The 18,915-nt window shown below is 41.4% G+C and overlaps 2 protein-coding genes across 21 annotated transcripts in view; one reads left to right on the forward strand and one right to left on the reverse strand.

Moving 5' to 3' along the window:
* The window catches only part of mark3a (MAP/microtubule affinity-regulating kinase 3a), a 50,233-nt gene extending 36,409 nt beyond the window's left edge, over positions 1 to 13,824 (forward strand). For 2 of the 20 annotated variants that reach the window (XM_073483758.1, XM_073483756.1), the window contains exons 15-18: positions 1,098 to 1,370; positions 3,150 to 3,176; positions 10,447 to 10,491; positions 12,885 to 13,824. In XM_073483758.1, coding sequence (XP_073339859.1) covers positions 1,098 to 1,370; positions 3,150 to 3,176; positions 10,447 to 10,491; positions 12,885 to 13,230 — 691 coding nt within the window. In that variant the 3' untranslated portion in view covers positions 13,231 to 13,824. Of the gene's footprint in view, positions 1 to 1,097; positions 1,371 to 3,149; positions 3,177 to 7,403; positions 7,761 to 10,446; positions 10,492 to 12,884 lie in introns of those variants that run through there. The other 18 variants (XM_073483773.1, XM_073483770.1, XM_073483757.1 and 15 more) reach the window with 11 other exon arrangements.
* A 1,079-nt stretch (positions 13,825 to 14,903) lies between these two features.
* Positions 14,904 to 18,188, reverse strand: ckba (creatine kinase, brain a). Its single transcript, XM_073483455.1, has 8 exons — positions 18,080 to 18,188; positions 17,512 to 17,713; positions 16,653 to 16,807; positions 16,439 to 16,571; positions 15,915 to 16,086; positions 15,701 to 15,824; positions 15,417 to 15,606; positions 14,904 to 15,278 (listed from the first exon to the last, which is right to left on the reverse strand). The coding sequence occupies exons 2-8, from the start codon at positions 17,702 to 17,704 to the stop codon at positions 15,100 to 15,102; spliced, it is 1,146 nt and encodes a 381-aa protein (XP_073339556.1). The 5' UTR covers positions 17,705 to 17,713; positions 18,080 to 18,188; the 3' UTR covers positions 14,904 to 15,099.
* Positions 18,189 to 18,915: the final 727 nt, after the last annotated feature.

Raw genomic sequence — 18,915 nt, forward strand, 5'->3', positions numbered from 1 at the left:
GGGTGGGAAATTAACATCAGCTGAGGGCTGGTAAACCTTAGTTTTTTTTCCTTCTGTAAATGAACTTTGGCTGGTGAATTTATGCCAAAAAAATCGCCCACACTGACTTTGATTTGATGTCTTGGTCCTGTTACATCAGCTATAGCTTGTTAGCAGAGCAGAATCTTTTTTCCAGTGGTCAAGGAGCTATTTTAGCAAATCAGAAAACTATTTCCTTCTGTATGAAAGAGCTCGGGAGGGTCTACGGTCGACCCTCTGGGGTCTTTAGCTTGACAGTGACCCAGGAGCCATCAGAGCCGAGTTTTCAACACAAACCGCAACAGAACTAAATTAAATCTAGCTTCAAAGAATAAACATAACTGAAGAATTGAATTTAAACCGGTCTTAAAAGCTCATTCTTCTATTTTTATAGTTTGGTGCAGCACGATTTAATCTGGTTTAAAAAAAAATAGCTGTTGGTGCGATCCAGCTTTAATCTTACTGTTACGATGCAGTTATACACGAGAGCGGGAATTAAAGACATATACCACTTTGGAGACAGATTTTCCTTTGTGGCATCCAATTAAATATCATATATATAAAATAGACGAGCAACAAAAAGACCTGATTTATTCCAGATTCCTGCGGCATAAGATGTAAGATCAAGAGAGAAGTTTGTTTGCTAAGATAGGAAATTAGTTTTAACCTAAACACAAGTGTAACGGACGGATCAGAGGGATTTTGATTTTGTTCAGTCTCATTTTTAGATTTAATTTCCTACCCTGTTGACATCTTAACATGCAAGACTCATTCAGTAAAGATCCATGGCCGCTTTAGAAATCCATGTAGGAATAACGAGCACTGACATTTTAAAGATGAGGAGGGAAATGTGATGAAGTTTTAAAGAGTTTTTCCATCGCAGTCGTTTGTCCCGGACCCTTGAATCATGCAAAAATTGGCGGCGTCCATAACACACTTATTGAACACAAATATTAAAAGACAGATATTAGCTGCCAGGGTTCTGGTTCAGTCTGCAGTGGAAAAACTTTAAACCTTTTGTTTTTGAAGTTGAAATTTAATTGGATCCGTTTCCTCTCTTCCTCCTTCCTCCACCTCAGCAGCGTCGCCGTGTCGCCCGGCACCCAGAGGAACCCGGTGGCGTCCATCCACAGCATCGCCAACGCCACCACACCCGACCGACTGCGCTTCCCGCGAGGCACCGCCAGCCGCAGCACCTTCCACGGCGGCCAGCTGAGGGACCGCCGCACGGCCACGTACAACGGGCCGCCGGCCTCGCCCACCCTCTCCCACGATGCCACCCCTCTCTCTCAGACCCGCAGCCGTGGAACCAGCAACCTTTTCTCCAAACTGACCTCCAAACTCACCCGCAGGTAGGAGAGGAGACACCTCACGTCAAGTTTAACACCGAGGGGCTGGAGTTTAGCCCTCTTTCTGCTCAGTCCGTTTTTAAATTCACTCTGAAATAATCATTTATGTGAGACCGAATTAGAAAGCGGAGAGACTCCAGCCCGGCTCTGTACAGTTTAATCTCCTGTGACTCTGTCTGTTCGAATTAGAAGCCAATCAACACAGTGCCTTGTAGAGTTAGGATGATAAATTACATGCTGGGGGGAAACACTTCACTGTCCTGTACGATGTGATTTATTCTTAAGCCTAAATTGTTTATCCGTCGCTGCCTGGATGCCTGCCACGGAGAGCTGAAACACTCTGAACGAGCCACGATTTGACCTCTTTTAATGAAATTTGCAATATTGTTTATGGTCCAAGAAAGATACTTTCAGTCCTGTCATTCATTAAAGATGTCTGCTGATCATTTTCTGGCAGAAGAGCGATGAAGAGATCTTTTCATGCAGCGCCTGAACTTTAAATATTAGTAGATGAAATTCACGTGGTTTCTGTCAGCACAAGCAAAACCAGAGAACTCCAGTTGAAACAATCAGCTGTTTTGATAATCAATGAAGTTATTTTACCGAGCAAAAATCAAACAAAGCAGCTTCTCAGATGTCAGTATTGGCAGCTTTTCTTCAACATCTAAAGGTGTTTAGAAACATCTGAAGACTAAACTTTGGGCGGTGGTGGAAAAGTACTCGAGCACTTTACCTCACCTTAAAGAGTTGCACATTCAGATTAATAAAACATTAAATCAAGAAATAAATGATGATGATGTATTATTGTAGGATGAGATGAAACTTTATTGATCCAGACGCACATCGACTTGGACGTGACTTGAGACACGATGACTCGAATGACTTCTGTGTGTTCATTTTGTTTATTAGTTTCAATTTTTAGTCTTTATTTGTCTGGTGTGTGAGTTATAGTTTAAACAAGTTATTTCTTTTTATTTGATTACATTTATTTCACTGAATATCAAAACTGTAATACAGATTTCATTCATTGTCGTGGTTTTCGTGAACACATCGAGGTAATTGCATTTTTGGACGTAACTCAAGAATCCATACGATGATTACAACAACATTTTACACAAATGTCTAACGATATTTGATATCCAAAAGGTCAGAGGTTAAATGCAGTGTGACATCATAATGAGGATATAATTAGGGAGGAAAAAGTGACTTGACTTGGGACTTAACTCGCATTAACTGAGGACTCGACTCGACTTGTCTTGACATGGATTGCAGAAGAAAACACGACTGCCTGAGGAATGAGACGACACTTTTCTAGTTTTACTCAAGTAGACGTTTGAATGCAGGACTTTACTTTATAACAGAGTATTTCTAGAACGTGGGTTATTTTCACCGAGTACTTCTCCCACCACTTGCTTCAGGAAAATAATCCGCAGACCCTGAACATAATCGTCAGTCGCGGTCCTGATTTATTGAGACACATTTTGTCTGCATGAAGAGGCTCTGGACGTGGCAGCCAGGCCAGCGACGGGAATCCCTCCTGCAATGACTGACCTAAAATGAGGAATTGAAATCATTTGATAATCGATGAACAAATTAATCTTCCCCTCCACTGTTGATGATTCCAATCACCCCATTTTTGTTCACTCATTCAGACTCCTCTCTCCCTTCCTTCCTCCCTCTATCCCTCCCCTTCTTCCTCCTCCTCCTCTTCCTCCTCCTCCTCCTCCTCCTCTCACTCCTCCTTCACCATTTTCACTGTTTCTTTGTCTGATTCTGTTGTAGAAACATGTCATTCAGGTTTACCAAAAGGTAGGACTCCTGTACTGCCTTTTCGCTCTGTGCCAAAAATAACGAAAAACAATCTCACTGAAAAACTTCCTCTGAGACTCTACAGACGCGTGGGGCTGCTGGCACTGAACTAACACACCGCTTAGCAGAACAAAAAGACTCTCTGGGTACATTTACATGCACGCAGTTCATAATCAGATTAATGTGATCAGATTAGATAACATCTAATTGGTCAATGGGGCTTTTTCTTAATTGTTAAAGGAAGTGTGTGACACTCTGGGAAATACGCTTTTCACTTTCTTGAGAGTTACATGAGAAGATTGATTCTCATGTCTGTACGGTAATATGAGGCTGGAGCTAGCTTAGCATAAACACTGGAAGCAAGGGGAAACAGCTAGCCAGGGGTTATCAGGTGCGTTACAGCAACGTGATAACTGATAACTTTATTTTCTTTAATGAGGGGTGGGGTGAACTTGTTCACTGTCTTACCTGGAGAAGAGCTGCGATGATCGGATATTTTCACGGTACAAGAACCTCAAAAATATCACGGTATTACTCGGTTAGTATCAGTTGTTGATGGTCACTTAAATTCTCCAGAAACCTTCACCAACTATTTTTTATAATCGACATGTTGTCTCAGTCACTTTTCAGGCAAAAATGTCAAACATTGTCTGGTTTCTGCCTCTTAAACGTGAAGATTCGCTGCTTTTCTTTGTCATTTCTGACCGTAAATGAAGAGTTTTTGGGTTTTGGACATTGTGATCAGCATTTTCTCAATTAATCGATAATGAAAATTAGTTAGATAATTAGTCATTAGTTGCAGCCGTTAGTGTGACATGCAGGTGTGGAGGATTTGGAGTTGTTAGGCTAGCTGTTTCCCCTTGTTTCCAGTCGTTATGCTAAGCTAAGCTAACTAGCTGCTGGCTGAGCGTTATGAATCGTCTCACCAGGAATAAGCGTACTCTCCAAAGTGTCAGACTCTTCCTTCTTAGAGGGATTTAACGCAACCAGATCAAGTGAAAGTTAACAAAAAAATTATATATAATCCAGATTAAAGCATCGTTCTCTGAAGATTTATTGACGTAGGCCTGATTATGAATCCAAATGATCGTTTGATCGGCTGGAGTTCTGCATTAATCTGGTTCAAACTGGCGTTTCTGTGTGTGTAAACGTACCCGGTGTGGCTGTGGTTGGTCTGAGTGGATAACGGCTGATTGGGAGAGCAGAACCAGAACTCCTTGAACAATCAGTCGATTTAACCAACAGCAACAACAAAGCAGCTTTGCCACTAATCAATTGCCAATGCCTGCATGGGGTCGCTTCTTCCAGCTGCCATTGATCGTGGTTTGTTTTTCTCACCACAGTGATTGTTGTTAACGACTGAACTCTTTCTCTCTCTCTGCTGTTGAAGCTGCACATTTAAGACGGTGCCTTAAACGTTACCCTGCTGCATTTATTCACCACAAAAACAGGATTTTTTTTAACTCTCTCTGGCCCAGATGTGATTTCTTGCGGCTGTCAGAACAGAAGAAATCACCATGAATGAGATTTCTTCCTGTTGTCAGACAGACGAGGAAATGTTTGGGCCTCAAAGAGCTAAATAAATAAGTGTTTTTCTTTTTGTAAAGCAGACATTTTGTATAGATTGTTGTGTGTGGAGGGCTTGGGTTGATCTGTCCTTACAGCTGTAGGAACTTAAGTTAAAGTAAATATCTTCTCGAAGGCCTGTCGGTCGATTCTTTTGTCCCTTTTTTTTTTGCAACTTTCTGTTTTTTGTTTTTGGGATCGGTTGGCGTTCAGGATTTCTGGGCTTTTGGTTTCTAACTTTCAGAGCTGTGTGAGGCTGTCTGGCCTTCAGCAGGGTGGTGTCAGACTCAGAGGTTGTTTTCCTTGAACGCATTGATCGGTTACGATCAGCTATAGATTCAAAACAACATCCAGATGTAAAAGAGGAATAAAACTGTAAATAGAAAGTATAAAACATGAAAAATAATCAACTTTGCACAAGTTTTTAACAAATACAGTTCATTTTAACTCATGAATAGCTAAAAACTATTTTAATTTCAAGGTACATAAAAGATGGATTCACATTTTTTCAAGTCTGTCTTAATACGACATTTAAATCATTTTATGTACAAGAGATCCCTTCTTAAAGCAGATACAGTGGTGTTGATAGAGACAAAATCCATCCTGTTATTTTTAAAGCAGTTTCCAGTTCATTATTAGGTGCTATTTTTCCTCATTTTGTTGTATTTGGTGTATATTATTCTATTTTATAAACCTATTTACTTCTAGATTTGTCTCAACTTTGATTTTTGACGATAATTTTCTAAATGAATCGTTAAAATAGCAGGATAAACGCCTGTTGTGTATGTAGTGGCTTGTTTTATCTGACAGTCGGCCCAAAAGCAGAAGAAATTCAGCTCATTTTGCTCACAAAAATGATAAAGAAATGTTTTATCGCTCTGTATGTTATACAAAAATATATATATATTATTTTTTGGGCGATCGTGTGGCCGATTAATGGGCAAGAAAAATGAATTATCCCTTCTCGAACACAAACTGTATTTTGTCTTCTGTCACTTACTGACATTTCTTTAAGAACGAACCACCTTAAAGCGAGAACAAATACACCAACCGGTGACATTTTCAAGGTGTTATAAACGGATGGACTTGAAAGAATGTGAACGTATCCTTTAACAAAATGTCCGACTGATTAAAATAATTCTTTAAAAACAAATATAACTCTTTTAACCCTTTCAAGAGATCCAGAACAGACATTTCTCCTCTTTCAAGCATGAATCACATTTAATATGTCTGGTTGTCTGAGGGAGTCGGGTCAGTTTCAGCTCCTCGCTCCCTTTTTATTGGAGGGTCGGTGTTTTGTAGAGGAGGCTGTGAAACTGACCTGACATCGGCCCAGGACGCCAGAATAAAACCCCGCAGGTCTGATTGATTCCTGAACTAGATCTTTTTAAGTGATTAGTTAGTTGTGGTCAAACTGAACCAGCCGCCGTCGGCTTCTCTGAGCAGTGGAGGAGCTTTGTGGCCCTCGCAGGGAGCCGTCTCAAGGCTCTGCGCTGCCCTCTGGTGGCTGATTGGTGGACAGTCCTTCTGCCTCTGGCGTCTTCATCATCCAGAGAGTCGAGTCGGTGAACTCTGGTGTCATCTGTCATCATCCTCACTATGATCACCTCACTTTGCTTTTTTGTGTTTGTCCTCATTTCTGTAGAGACAAAATGGAGTGAAAGGTGATCGGACGAGTCAGAAATACACCTGAGAAGATCAATAAATAAGACTGTTAGTTGAATAATTAGAAATTAAGAGTTAAAATGTGTTTATTTAACCTTCAATCTGTTTATTTTGTTACTTAACTGCCTGTTTTAGTCATTCAGTTGCTTGTTTTGTTTTTCAGCTCCTTTTTATTTGCAGTTTTTCAGACCCCGAGATGACGTAACGGTGCAAAAACCCAAAGATAAATTATTTTATAGTGTAATAAAAAGAGAAAAATTAAAAGAAAAACACTTTTGAGAAGCTGAAATCTGAAATATGACTCATTATAATTGTTGCTAATTTAGTTTTCTGTTGATTAACTAATAGATTTGACAAAATCAGGTGCAACATCACCTTTTATTACTTCTCAATGTCATTACTTACCTTTTCTGTTTTAGTTTATTATAGTTTGATTAATTTATCTTAATTTCTATTTGGCACTGAAATGTCAGCATTTACTCCTTTTTAGACACTTTTATTATTAGACTATTAGATTATTTTGGATTTTAATCTTATGTTGCTGTAATTTTGAGCATCTTATCAATACCGGCTACACGTCAGCGTGTTCACGTTGTTATTGAGCACGTTAGCATGCTGATGTTAGCATTTAGCTCAACCCAGCCGATTGGAGGTTAAAATAAAATATGAAATCTTTACGTTTTTCTCTGATTTTTAATTATTTAACTCACAATATTTAACGATTAATTCAGTTATACTTCTGACTCGTCTGATGATCTTCTGCCACGTTGTGTCACTTTCAATCCTTCGTACATTTCACGTGCCAGAAGTCCTCATCATCACGTCTCGGGACTTAACCAACAAGTTTTTTATCATCTTCCTCCTCCTCAGGACGTTTTTAGGTTCAGTCACCTCCCTCCTCCTCCTCCACTCCTCACAGTTTGTGTGTTTTTTGTCTTCCTAACCTTCCTGTGTCCTTTAACCTTTGACCTCTTGCTGCTCTTCCTCTCTGCTCAGGGTCAGTATTGACCCGGCCAAACGGCAGACGGCCAAAACAGGGCCTGCCATCCCTTCTACCCAGGGAGGAAAGACCCTTAGTAAGTCTTCTGCCCTCCAGTCTCTATCAGCCTGTCCTTCCTTCCTTCCTTGCTTCCTTCCTTCCTTCCTTCCTTCCTTCTCATCATCCTTCCATGTTTTTACTCTTCTTTTTTGGCCTGTCCTCATGTCATACATTTTATAATATTCTTTCCCTCTCTCTTTCTTTCTTGTCATGTGTCCATTGAAGAAAAAGTCGCCGTTTTTTCAGATTCCCGTTTTTTCTTTCAGATTCTCGAGCAGAAGATATAGAGAGTTGTAGGAAGATGAAGATCTAGAGTAAGGGGCTGTTTCAAATCCCTCAATCTCTCTCTTCTCAGACCAAAGTCTTGAGTGTCAGTTATGTGGAGGACCTCACCCTCCTCCCCTCTTGCCCTCACCCCTCTCACCCTCCTACCCTCACCCCTCCCCCCTCCCCTCGGTCTTGTGATCTTCACAGCCTCTCTGACCGACCCAGGACCTGCTGTCAGTCCTGTCTGTTCACTTGTCCTCTTGTTGTCGAGTCTCTTGAGCTGTCGGGGAGTTTCGGGAGTCACTTCCTCCTCCACCCGTCCTGTTTTTCTGTTCTCCAGGCTGCAGTGCATGCTGGGAACCCGTCCTGTCAGAGGAGCAGGGAGCTTACTGCTTATTTGCTTTTCAATCTAATCTTCTGTTAGAGTCAGACATTTTTCTTTTGTTTGTAGTCGTTCAGGGAGACTGGTTTCCTGTCCTCGTGAGTCACTGTGAAGAGCAGATGAACACAGACGCACATTAACACCTCCTCTGAAAAGAAACACAGCTGCTCTCTGTTAGTTTGTCGTCTCGAGGAAAATTATTATTTTCTTGCAATCTGGCAAAAATTGAGCGATCGCGGACAAAAGTCATCTCAGTTATGTTGATTTAAGTCGTCAGGAAATCCAGTTTATGAGGAAAAACCAAACAGAAGTCTGTGTTTCTGCCTCGTTAAGCAAATTAAATATCTGAAGCGTCAAAAAACTTTATCGCACTGATTCATAAATCATGTAAATATTAAATATCGCCAAAAATAGTCTCTCTCGCCAGCTATTGTCAAACATTTGCTGGTGAAATGTGAAGATTTACCGTTTATCTTCGTCATTTATGCCGCTCAATGTAGAGTCATTGGGTTTTGGACTGTCGGTGGGAGAAAAGAAGCGATTTAAAGACGTTGTGATTAATATCTTAACATTTTTTTACATTTAATTGACAAAACAATTCATAGATCAAGACAAGAATCGCTCCTTGCCGCTCTAGATGTGACGTGCAGATATGGGGGTTTCCAGTCTTTATGCTAAGCTAAGCTATCTTTATCAACATCATGCCTTTTTAAGAACGTAAAAAATTAAAGCGAGCGTTAAAATAGGTTTTTAATTGTCTTAAACGTTTTAAAGACGAGAGAAACGAACCCTGTGACGATTAGAAACATCTTTCCTCTTCCAAAGCTTCGGCTTATTTAATCATGAAACAAAATCAAATCAACTCAACGCTTTAGTTTCTAGTTTTAACAGCAAATATTGCTTAAATTTAAAGTTAAATGGCCGTCATCACGTGACTTATCGGTAGACGACTGTGGGAACAACTCTGACTGAAAGGCCTGTAAAGTTTCCTCGGTGGCTTCTGGCTGACGAGCCTGTCGAGCGTTCACACGTTGACACAGTTCCTCCGCAGCTCAGCTTTATCTAACTGAAAAACAAGAATAGACTTCTGCTGAGTTGTTGAACATGTCGCCGCTTCAGTCACAGGAACAAATCGTTGTCGGGGAACGTTGGGTTTTTATTTTTAGAGCCGGAGTTTCACCCAGCTTCATGTTTCCCATCTGCTTCAACCCAGAAAAGTTTTCTGTGTTCATGTGGCCCAGTTTTGTTTGTGGGAGTAGTTTTTCTTCCCGGTGTTTAAAGAACTGAAAATAACTTTTATTTAATGAAGTGCTTCAGATCAAGATCCAGACTCGGAAATACAAGAAACCCAATCACCCCAATTATTTCTTGTCGCAATATAAATCACAGAAAACCAAAACATAAAAAAATTAGATGTTAAATTACGGTTTCTTTTGCATATTTTAGGTTTATTTTGGATATGATTTCTATCAATGGAAGACGAAAAGGCGAGTAAGATTTTATGATCTGGAAATATAGTATAAGTCAGCGCCTCGCTTCTTCTGGAGCTTTTAACCACATCTCATGGTCTTCCTTCACATTAAACAAACTCCATCCACCCAGGAAATCACCTGAAAGCACAAACTCCTCCAGAGTTTTACATTAAATTGACTTTTAGCTTAGATATTGAACCGTTATGCAACATTTTAACATGTTTATGAATATATTTGCTTACTTATAACTTTGATTTTATCCACATTCCCCTGCCCTGCGTTAAACCACCAAATAAAGGCAGATAAAGATGCAGTCTGAGAGCTTTTTGAAGGAAAGAAGTAGAAGTTAAATATCGTAGGCGAGAAACAATAAAATTGCAATAAAAACAGTAAATATGAAGCCAAAAACGTAGTCGAAGACTCCTGTCGTGCTTCTGCACCATCACCTCCCGTCCCACCTGAATCCGACCTGCAGGCTGTCGTTGATGTTGTGGTTCTGCTGGTTTTGGGTCGACACTCTCACACTAGTTCATGAGCTGCATCTCCGTCCTGCTGTGTGTTCAAAACATCTTTTTCTTTGTCTCCATCTATGAACGCTTGGTTTCAGTTTGGGATCGCAGTCTGAACATTCATCACTTGTTTTGTCTTTTTTTATTTTCTTCTCATGATTCTTTCACCGGAAGTCAAATCTTCCATCTTTGTGTTTTTTCGGTGGTGGTTTCTCGTCGATGTCGCTTCTCCTTCTTATCACACATATTCTCTTTTTTTTTTTTTACTGGAAATGATCTGAGATTATTTTATTCTGTCGTGCACAATCCACATCTTTTTTTTTTTTCTTCTTTTTTCCTCCTCCCTGTCTGATCTTCTCATGCGCCTCAGAGTCTCAACCGAGTTTGAGAGAAACGGGAGACTTGAGGGCTCAAGGTGAGGTCATTTAATGTGTCGGTCCCCCTCTTTTATTAAAGTAGGCTTCAGGTTGTCCTCGTCTGCAGTCTCAAGGTGCTCCACCCGCTTGCTTAGGAACCCCTCTCTGCTTTGTTTCTCATGGGATGTCTGGATGTGTTTGGTGTGTTGTATTTGAGCCTTGAACCCTTTGAGTGTTACGCCTTGTTTTGTTTTTTTTTAAAGTTTATGTTTGCATGGCACTGTGCTCGTGTGCTGCTCTGTTAGCATGGCATATTTGTATTCTTGTCAAGCTGGAAAATGCTCCTAATGCCCCCAAAAAACTGCAGCATGGATGTCTAACCCCAGTTTACATTATATTCACAGTCACAGAGATCGTACGGGAGATATTTACGGACTTTTAAAAAGAACTGTTCTGAAGGTTTTCCCAAAAAAATACTCAACGACTCAATAAAAATATAATTCCTCTTATTACATGATATATATATAAGTTTAGCATATTCTGAGTTCTTCTTAAACTTCAGGTTCACATTTCTATTTTCTTATCTGTGTTAGGGTTGTTGCAATATCACGATTTTCACAATAACCATGATATTAAAAACTTTAATATTGATATTGTGTCAATAAAAAACACACACATGATGATATTGTGTGAATAATCCAGTGAAGACGTTCAGCTTTGTGCATCTTTTGTTTGTGTTTTACAGTTTTGAGAGTAATTTACTGACCAAACACACAAAGTTAAAGATAGATTTGATTGCGAGATATCACGATAATATTGACATCTTGAATTTCTGTGGACACGATAATCATGTAGTGACAATCTGATATCGTGAAGCCCTAATCTGTACATATATTTATTATTTTTTGGCGACCTAAACACCTATTTTCCATGGCAACAAAGCTGAAATTAACTGAATTTGATTAATTTTACATTAACTCGGACAACCTCGAATTTATCTTTTTTTTAATCTTTTCATAGATAAATAAAAACAGCACCAAAAAAGTATCGACACAATGTTTTGTATGAATAAATGATAAATAAATGAATAGAAAGTGGAGTATCTTTGTGTCGTAACAGTTAACGAGCATACCAGATTTTTGCTAATTGTCAATGTCATCCAGTAAACACACAATTTATCTTTTAATTGATGTAAGTAACATCAGTGTGAACAGATTTACTTGGTAGTTCATCATTTAATGCCAATTTGTACCACGTAAGCAAACAAAGAAACCAGAAAATTTAAAAACAGGTCAAAAGTCATCATCCAGATCATTAAGAGTTTTTAAGGAATCTGGAAAAACCTTCAGAAAATCATCAGGCGTCCTGGTTTTATTCAAACTAATGCCGAGCTCTGTGACTTGAATGTAATGATGATACATGAGACGTACAAACTGGGGCCAGAATGTGTCCTGGTGGAAACAAACGCCGGCTACAAGCTGGATATTGTTTAAAGGAGTAGTTCGACATTTTGGGAATTTTGCTTATTCGCTTTCTTGCTCAGTCAGAAGAGAAGCTGGTCAAGAAATAGTCCAGTAAAACCTGAACGTGCACATTAATGCAGGAGACGTATTAATTTGTATACCTCAAAATCAAAACCCATATTTTTCCTTCGCCTCTGTCGTGTTATTTATCCATCCAGATCGTTTTGGTGCGAGTTGCCAGGTTTTAAAGATGTCTGCCTTCTCTCGTATATACTGGAACAAGATGGCGCCGGACTTGTGGTGCCAAAAAAAATACATTTAATAAACTCCATAACAGTGTCTCTTCACAGAAATCATGACTCAGTCAACCAAGACAATCCACAGACCTACTGATGCATGTTTCCTCCTGCTCGGTGATACGGAGAGAAAATAGTTCCTGCAGGAAACTGCTCATAACGACTTCTGTGGATTATCCTGAGTAACTGGGTCATGATGTGTGCTGAGCGCCATCTTGTTCCCTTCTGTAACAAAGAAGGCGGACATCTTTAAAACTCTGCATCTCACACCAAAACAGTCGAGGTGGATAAATGGCACGACAGCAAAGAGGATGAACGTGTATTTTAGCCTTCAAGTAAGGCTTTGATTTCAGGATTTACAGTCTTTCGACACTGCTACCAGGCTAGCTGTTTCCCTCTGTTTCCAGTCTTTATGCTAAGCTAAGCTAACTGGCTGCTGGCTCCAGCTTCGTATTTTGATCTCCTGCAATAAGGAAGCGAATAAAACCCCCAAAAAGTCGAATTACTCCTTTAAATTTTTGACTGTCGCTGGTCGGTTTGTCTGTTCCACCAGCCGCTTTGACTGACTTCACGTACCAAAGAATGAAAAAAGTACATTTCTTTTTCGTGAAACAGTCAAAGTGGGATCTTTTTTTCCATCCACCTTGTGATTTAAACTAAAACTCCTCTCTGTGTTTGTTTCCCTCCCGACAGTCGCCATGTACCTGGGGATCAAAAAGGGGAAAATAAAGACAGTAAACCCCGCTCCCTCAGATTCACTTGGAGTATGAGGACCACCAGCTCCATGGAGCCTTGTGATATCATGCGGGAGATTCGCAAGGTGCTCGATGCCAACAACTGCGACTACGAACAGCAAGAGAGTTTCCTGCTTCTTTGCGTCCACGGGGACGGGCGAGCCGAGAACCTGGTCCAGTGGGAGATGGAGGTTTGCAAGCTGCCCCGTCTCTCCCTCAACGGCGTCAGGTTCAAACGGATATCCGGATCATCCATCGCTTTCAAAAACATTGCTTCCAAAGTTGCCAACGAGTTAAAGCTATGAACAAAAGGGTTTAAAAGTATACATATATATATCTAGAAGTATTTAAGCTGTACAATCATCCAAGTAGCAGTTTCCAAATGTCTCCTTTTTTTAAACAAAATACAGAGTATGTATTGAATATTATAATGTATAGATTAAGGCTTTTGGCAATAATCACTGAATTACCTACTAATATCTCAGTCTATTCTGGCCACACGGGGTCGACATTAACGAGTTGAATATGATTTGTCATGCTGTGAATGTGGACAAAAAAAAAAAAAAACATTTCTAGTCTTATTTATTTCTTTTTTTTTCTCCTGGAAAAAGAAAAAAATTACGTAGCGTTTTGTTTTCAGTGTAAATAATGTATCTTACTTTCAAGACGGCTTCACTGCAATACTCAGTTTTTGTTTTTTTGTTTGTTTTTTTTGTTTTATTTTTCTTTTTGTATTTCGTTAAAAAGAGTAGAGATGATGGGGAGTCCGTGTAAATGCCCACATGGTTTGAAGGGTCACTCATGTCTCAATTAAAAAGTGTCTGTCAACTTGAAACGTCCCGTCTCACGCTGATCATTTGTAACCGGACACAGTCGAGATGAAAATATATATATATATATATATATATAAAAAAAAAAGATGTTTGCTTCCATTTTCATGTTTGTGTGTGGAGATTCATTCCAGTGTTTCTTTGTATTTGTTCAGTCGAACGTCTTAGAAAAGGTCTGAAACAACATATGAGGCATTTTACAAAGAGTTAAAAATATTTTTAATATACGTTGGTGGAAGTTTGGGCCTCAAATAATTCAGTGTGTTTTATTTTGTATTATTTATTTGAACTCTGGGTTGCTTTAGAATTAAAATATGCAGTAGACGAAGCTCTTTAACAGCTTTCATTTGACTTATTTAACTCATTTTTGCCCAAAATGTCACTCAGGCCCCTCTGGTCCTCACTCCTTTTTACATCGACCCAGTTCAGCCCGGTTGTAACCTGAATACATCAGCGCCAAAATGAGTCCGGTAATGAATTATGATTTGAGTTAATGAAGCAGTTTCAGAGCCCGGTGTTTCTACTGCACTCAGATATTTACTTTTTTAAATCAGCTGACTAAAAATAAGTCAGATATCGTCTGATTTTGGCTTTAAGGGAGTAAAGCTCGAGTATTGTTATTTTAAGTTGCACGTTCCTGAAGTTGGGAAACTCGAGATGAAACAACAAAAAGATCTTGGTCTGCTACCGTGGAAACTGGATCCTACATTTCCCATAATGCAGTTCAATAGCATCTTCAGCCCCTCACGCTACAATGGTGCATTTCATAAATGTTAGTGTCCACGAGTGAAATTGCTACTTCAGTGTGGGAGCTTTAAGGAGACTGACATCTACCCTGTGCTGCGTTCAGGGACTGATGTGTGTCTCATCTTGTAAACCTGTGTATGGATTTGTGGACAGACGTCTTTCAGCTGAAGTCTGCATAGAAATAATGACACAAGTTTGATTTCTAAGTCAGTGTGAACTCGTGTGAACGTGGTGGTTCAGTCTGGTGTAGCAGAGGCTCTGCAGGTGGAGCTCTGTCCTGTGTGAAGACCAGCATTTATAACCTTCTTCAGAAGAGACGCAGGTCGCGTCAGGCTTATTGTTACGAGGGTAATTAGATTCAACGATGACACGATCATAAACGGTCTCAGATGACAAAGAACTTAACAGAACATTTTTTATTTTATTCCATCCTCAACGTACAAGAACTTTCATCTTAAATAAACAAATTCAAACTGTAATACAGAGTGCATTCCAGGACAGAGTCGAACAGTCATTTAGGGGGAGGGAGGAGAGGGTACCGGGAGAGGGAGAGGTCAGAGGTCAAGGGCAGGAGGGCTGTTGGATGTCAGGACGGTTTTACTTCTGGGCGGGCATGATGTCGTCGATGGACTGGCCCTTCTCCAGCCTCTTCTCCATGTCCACCAGCAGCTTGACTCCATCGACCACCATCTGCACCAGCTCCACCTCAGAGAAGCCCAGTCTGTCAGCGTTGGAGATGTCAAACACTCCGCCCACAGCGGCCGTGTCCACACCACCTGATGGGAAAGACAAATTATTAAACTTCCATTTGCCACCGTCGGCCTAGATTAACACACATGGACGACACATCACGAACACTTTAAAAACAAACAAAACTTTTGTTAAATTTAGATTTAAAATAAAGTTTTACTCACCAGTTCCACGTTTCTGCAGCCTCATCCTCTTGAGAACTTCCTCAAACTTGGCGTTTTTGCTCATGTTGGGCAGCTTCACGTGCACACCTGCGCGCAGGCCGGTGCCCAGGTTAGATGGGCAGGTGAGGACGTAGCCCAGGTGCTCGTTCCACATGAAAGCGTGTCCTCTGTCCTTGAACAGGCTCTCAATCTGAAACACAACCAGTTTAATCAGGTCCATGCATCATACAAGTTAATAAAGTAGATTTATTTAGACAAACTCAATAAACACATTTTCTTCTGACCTTGGTGAGTCCGGTGCAGAAGCGGTCGAACACCTCCTTCATGTTTCCACCTTTCTGCATGGAGATGACACGCAGGTGGTCCTCCTCATTCACCCAAACCAGGAATGTCTTGTTATCGTTGTGCCTTCACACAGAAAATATTAGTCAGTTTTCTAAATTAAATCTCCAAAACAGAAAGGTTTGGTGAGAATTGGCAGCGGGGATCAGGTCTCACCAGATGCCCCTGGCGTCGGGCCAGTCGCGGCCCATCCCTGAGGCCAGCAGCAGAGGAGACACTGGCTTGTCAAACAGGAAGTGGTCGTCGATGAGCTGCTGCTGCTCAGCGTCGGTCATGTTCTTCAGGGCGTAATATTTGCCCTTCAGGTCTCCGGACAGAGAGGCCAGAGCTGCAGGGAGCAGAGACAAATGTCAAAAACACAAAATACACAACAGAAACACAGGCAGCCATGTTGGATCATCGTCCTGTGAAGGACTCTTCAGTGTCAGAGTCATGTTGACCTTTACTGTACTGCACTATAAGCTGTTGTCATCTCTTGTATTACCACTAGAGGGCGCCCACTGCTGCAGAACTGAGCCCAGCCAGCATCACTGACTTCACTGAGCACCACTGTGGTTCAGGCCACAGACTTTGACTGTAATGCCGTTTACAGAACCATTGAGCAGTCATCAGTACAGTAAGTGACTCAGCACGACAGACTCAAACTACCTGCTCAACAATAACTGAAGTGGCATCTTTACCTTCGATGGAGAGCGTCTCCACAGCACGTCTCTCTCCTCGGCTGCAGTGAGGTGGCAGGCAGAAGCCGCGGACGCTGCGGCCTGTTCGGACGCGGGAGCTCAGGACGTAGTTGGGGTCCAGGTCGTCTCCACCCTGAGGAGAACCACACACACACGTGTCAGTGTCTGCTCAGGTGTTACAGTCAGCCATGTTATCTGACAGAAGGTCGCGTACCTTCAGGTTGGAGGAGTTGAGGTCGGTCTTGTGCTTGTCTGAGGGTTTGTATCCTCCATGTCTGTCCTCGATGACGGGGTCCAGCAGCTCCTTGAAGACCTCGTATGTCTCCTCGTCTCCGGCGACGCAACCCACGGTCATGATGAAGGGGTGGCCTGTACACAGAGTCACAGGGTCACAGAGGAGACAAGACAGGACAGACAATCTAACATCCTGACTTCATCAATGTGCTGAGTGTCATCAGGTCTCAGGATGGACTGTGTGACTGTACCAGGATTATCAACCCCTGTCTGAATGACACCATCTATGGTGAAGCCGCTGGGTGTAGTCCGCTCTCTCAGCTTCATGTACATGTCCAGGGTTAAGAACTTGGCCATGTGGTTGTTGTGCTGACTGAGATCAGGGAAATCTTCCTCTGGTGACCGGCCCTTCAGGGTCAGCTGGGCCATACCCTCAGAACTGAACAGAAATACAGTCTACAGGGTGAGCAGGGTCACCTGAGCGGACACACCTCAGGGACAATCACATTACTCCTCTGAGGTTTAAACATGAGGAATGAGTGAGGCAGTGGAGGCAGCAGCGGATTATCAGCTGCTGCTCTGCACACATTATGTAACACTAATCTTTACCATTTGCTTTAAGGCGGTGTGATATTACTGTGATAATGGAGGCCCATTCTAACTGACTGAGCTCTGCATATGTCTCTACATATTGCTCATAGTTTATCCCTTCGGCAAGGTCACAGTGTAAAATGCTGTTAGTGCTCCTGTCGGAGCGCTGAGCGCAGCTGCGGCCGTTAAACGCGGTCGATGAGGCAGAACAGATGGTGGTTTGGCCGAAAAGCCGCTTGAGTTTTTACCTGGGTTATCAACCCCGGTCTGAATGACATCATCCAGAGTAAATCCACTGGGTGTCTCTTTGCTCCTCAGCTTCTCGTACATGGCAGGAGTCAGGATCTTGGCCATATGATTGTTGTGTTTGCTGAGGTCCGGGTACTCCTGCTCCGAAGAGTACTTCATCTTGGTCTGGTTGTGCGTGGCACCGAAAGGCATGGCTGATCCCTGAGCGGAGGATGGAGGGAAGAGACGGTGAAAAGCTGCCAGATTAAGCGAACAAAGAGTGTTGAGAGGCGGCTTACAGCGACATTAATGTGGATGGAGTATTTTAGCTCAGATCATTAATATCCCGCAGTGGACAAAGTGTCCTGGATGCGTTTCGACAGGTGCAGAAATCCATCAAACATGCATCGTTGTGTTTTATATCATTTTATTAATCTACCACAGCAGTTAACATGAGTCTTTGTTAGAAAGCGGTTTTATTCATGAGGCCGAGACAATCTGTCTCCGACCGCCCACAAATCATTTACCCGTTAAAAATCAAAAACACTGTCGTGTGTCGGAATGTGGCGTTGGATTAAATCCTCCTACCTGTTGTCGTCGGACTTGTGGACTACTACTACTACCAGTGGTTGATACAAAGATCCCTATTTTTCCGGCCGAGGAGCTCACGAACCTGCAGCAGCGTCCCAGCAGATCTGCGCCCAGGCTGATGGATCAGATCGTCCTTTATAGGAAACCGTCTCTGCTCCCATTGGTCAGTATTTGTAGGCCCATTCATTCAATTGGACGCGCTGATTTGTCCGCTGTGTGCAGCAGAGACTCCGCACACTCATCACTAACTCGACTTTCTGCGCAAAACTGCAGATAAAATGAAATTATGTGATCCGATCCAACAAATGCTGCATTCATAAGCTCGGTCACAAGTTATTCCAGTACCCCGTGAAGTTGCGTTCAATGACCCTGCGTAAATCTGTGACGGAATCTGAAGTACATTTACTCGAGTGCTACACTTGAGTACAATTTTGAGATGCTTGTGCTTATTATTTCCATTTCCTGTTACTTTATACTTCCACTACATTTTGGAGGCAAGTACTGTACTTTTACTCAAACTGCACCTTTGATATTAACTCAGTGACTGTGATATTAGTTACATTTCAGACCAGAAACGCACAAATAAATCATATAAACATGCTTGTTATAAACTACATAACATTATGAAGGACTGAAACTGCCAAAATCTGCTTTGATTTGCCTCTGTTCTGTTTATTTACCTATTTTTTATTAACTCAACTATTTATTTAATCCCTGTATCATATCACCAGTACAAAAGAAAAATGCAAGACCAGAAACCTTCATACAAAACATGTCATCGTCTCATAAAATGTGTAATAATATGACATTAAATGCACCAAACATCCTTTCTG

Source organism: Pagrus major, chromosome 16, assembly GCF_040436345.1.
Source record: "Pagrus major chromosome 16, Pma_NU_1.0".
NCBI classification, from domain to species: Eukaryota; Metazoa; Chordata; class Actinopteri; order Spariformes; family Sparidae; genus Pagrus; species Pagrus major.

Excerpts from the sequence above, each read along its gene's own strand:
- ckba (XM_073483455.1), bottom strand. The coding sequence starts at position 17,704 with ATGCCTTTCGGTGCCACGCACAACCAGACCAAGATGAAGTACTCTTCG. Across the intron at positions 16,808-17,511 it reads GACCGGGGTTGATAACCCAG|GCCACCCCTTCATCATGACC; the intron begins GTAAAAACTCAA and ends CTCTGTGTACAG. Across the intron at positions 15,279-15,416 it reads GCTGCAGAAACGTGGAACTG|GTGGTGTGGACACGGCCGCT; the intron begins GTGAGTAAAACT and ends CTTTCCCATCAG.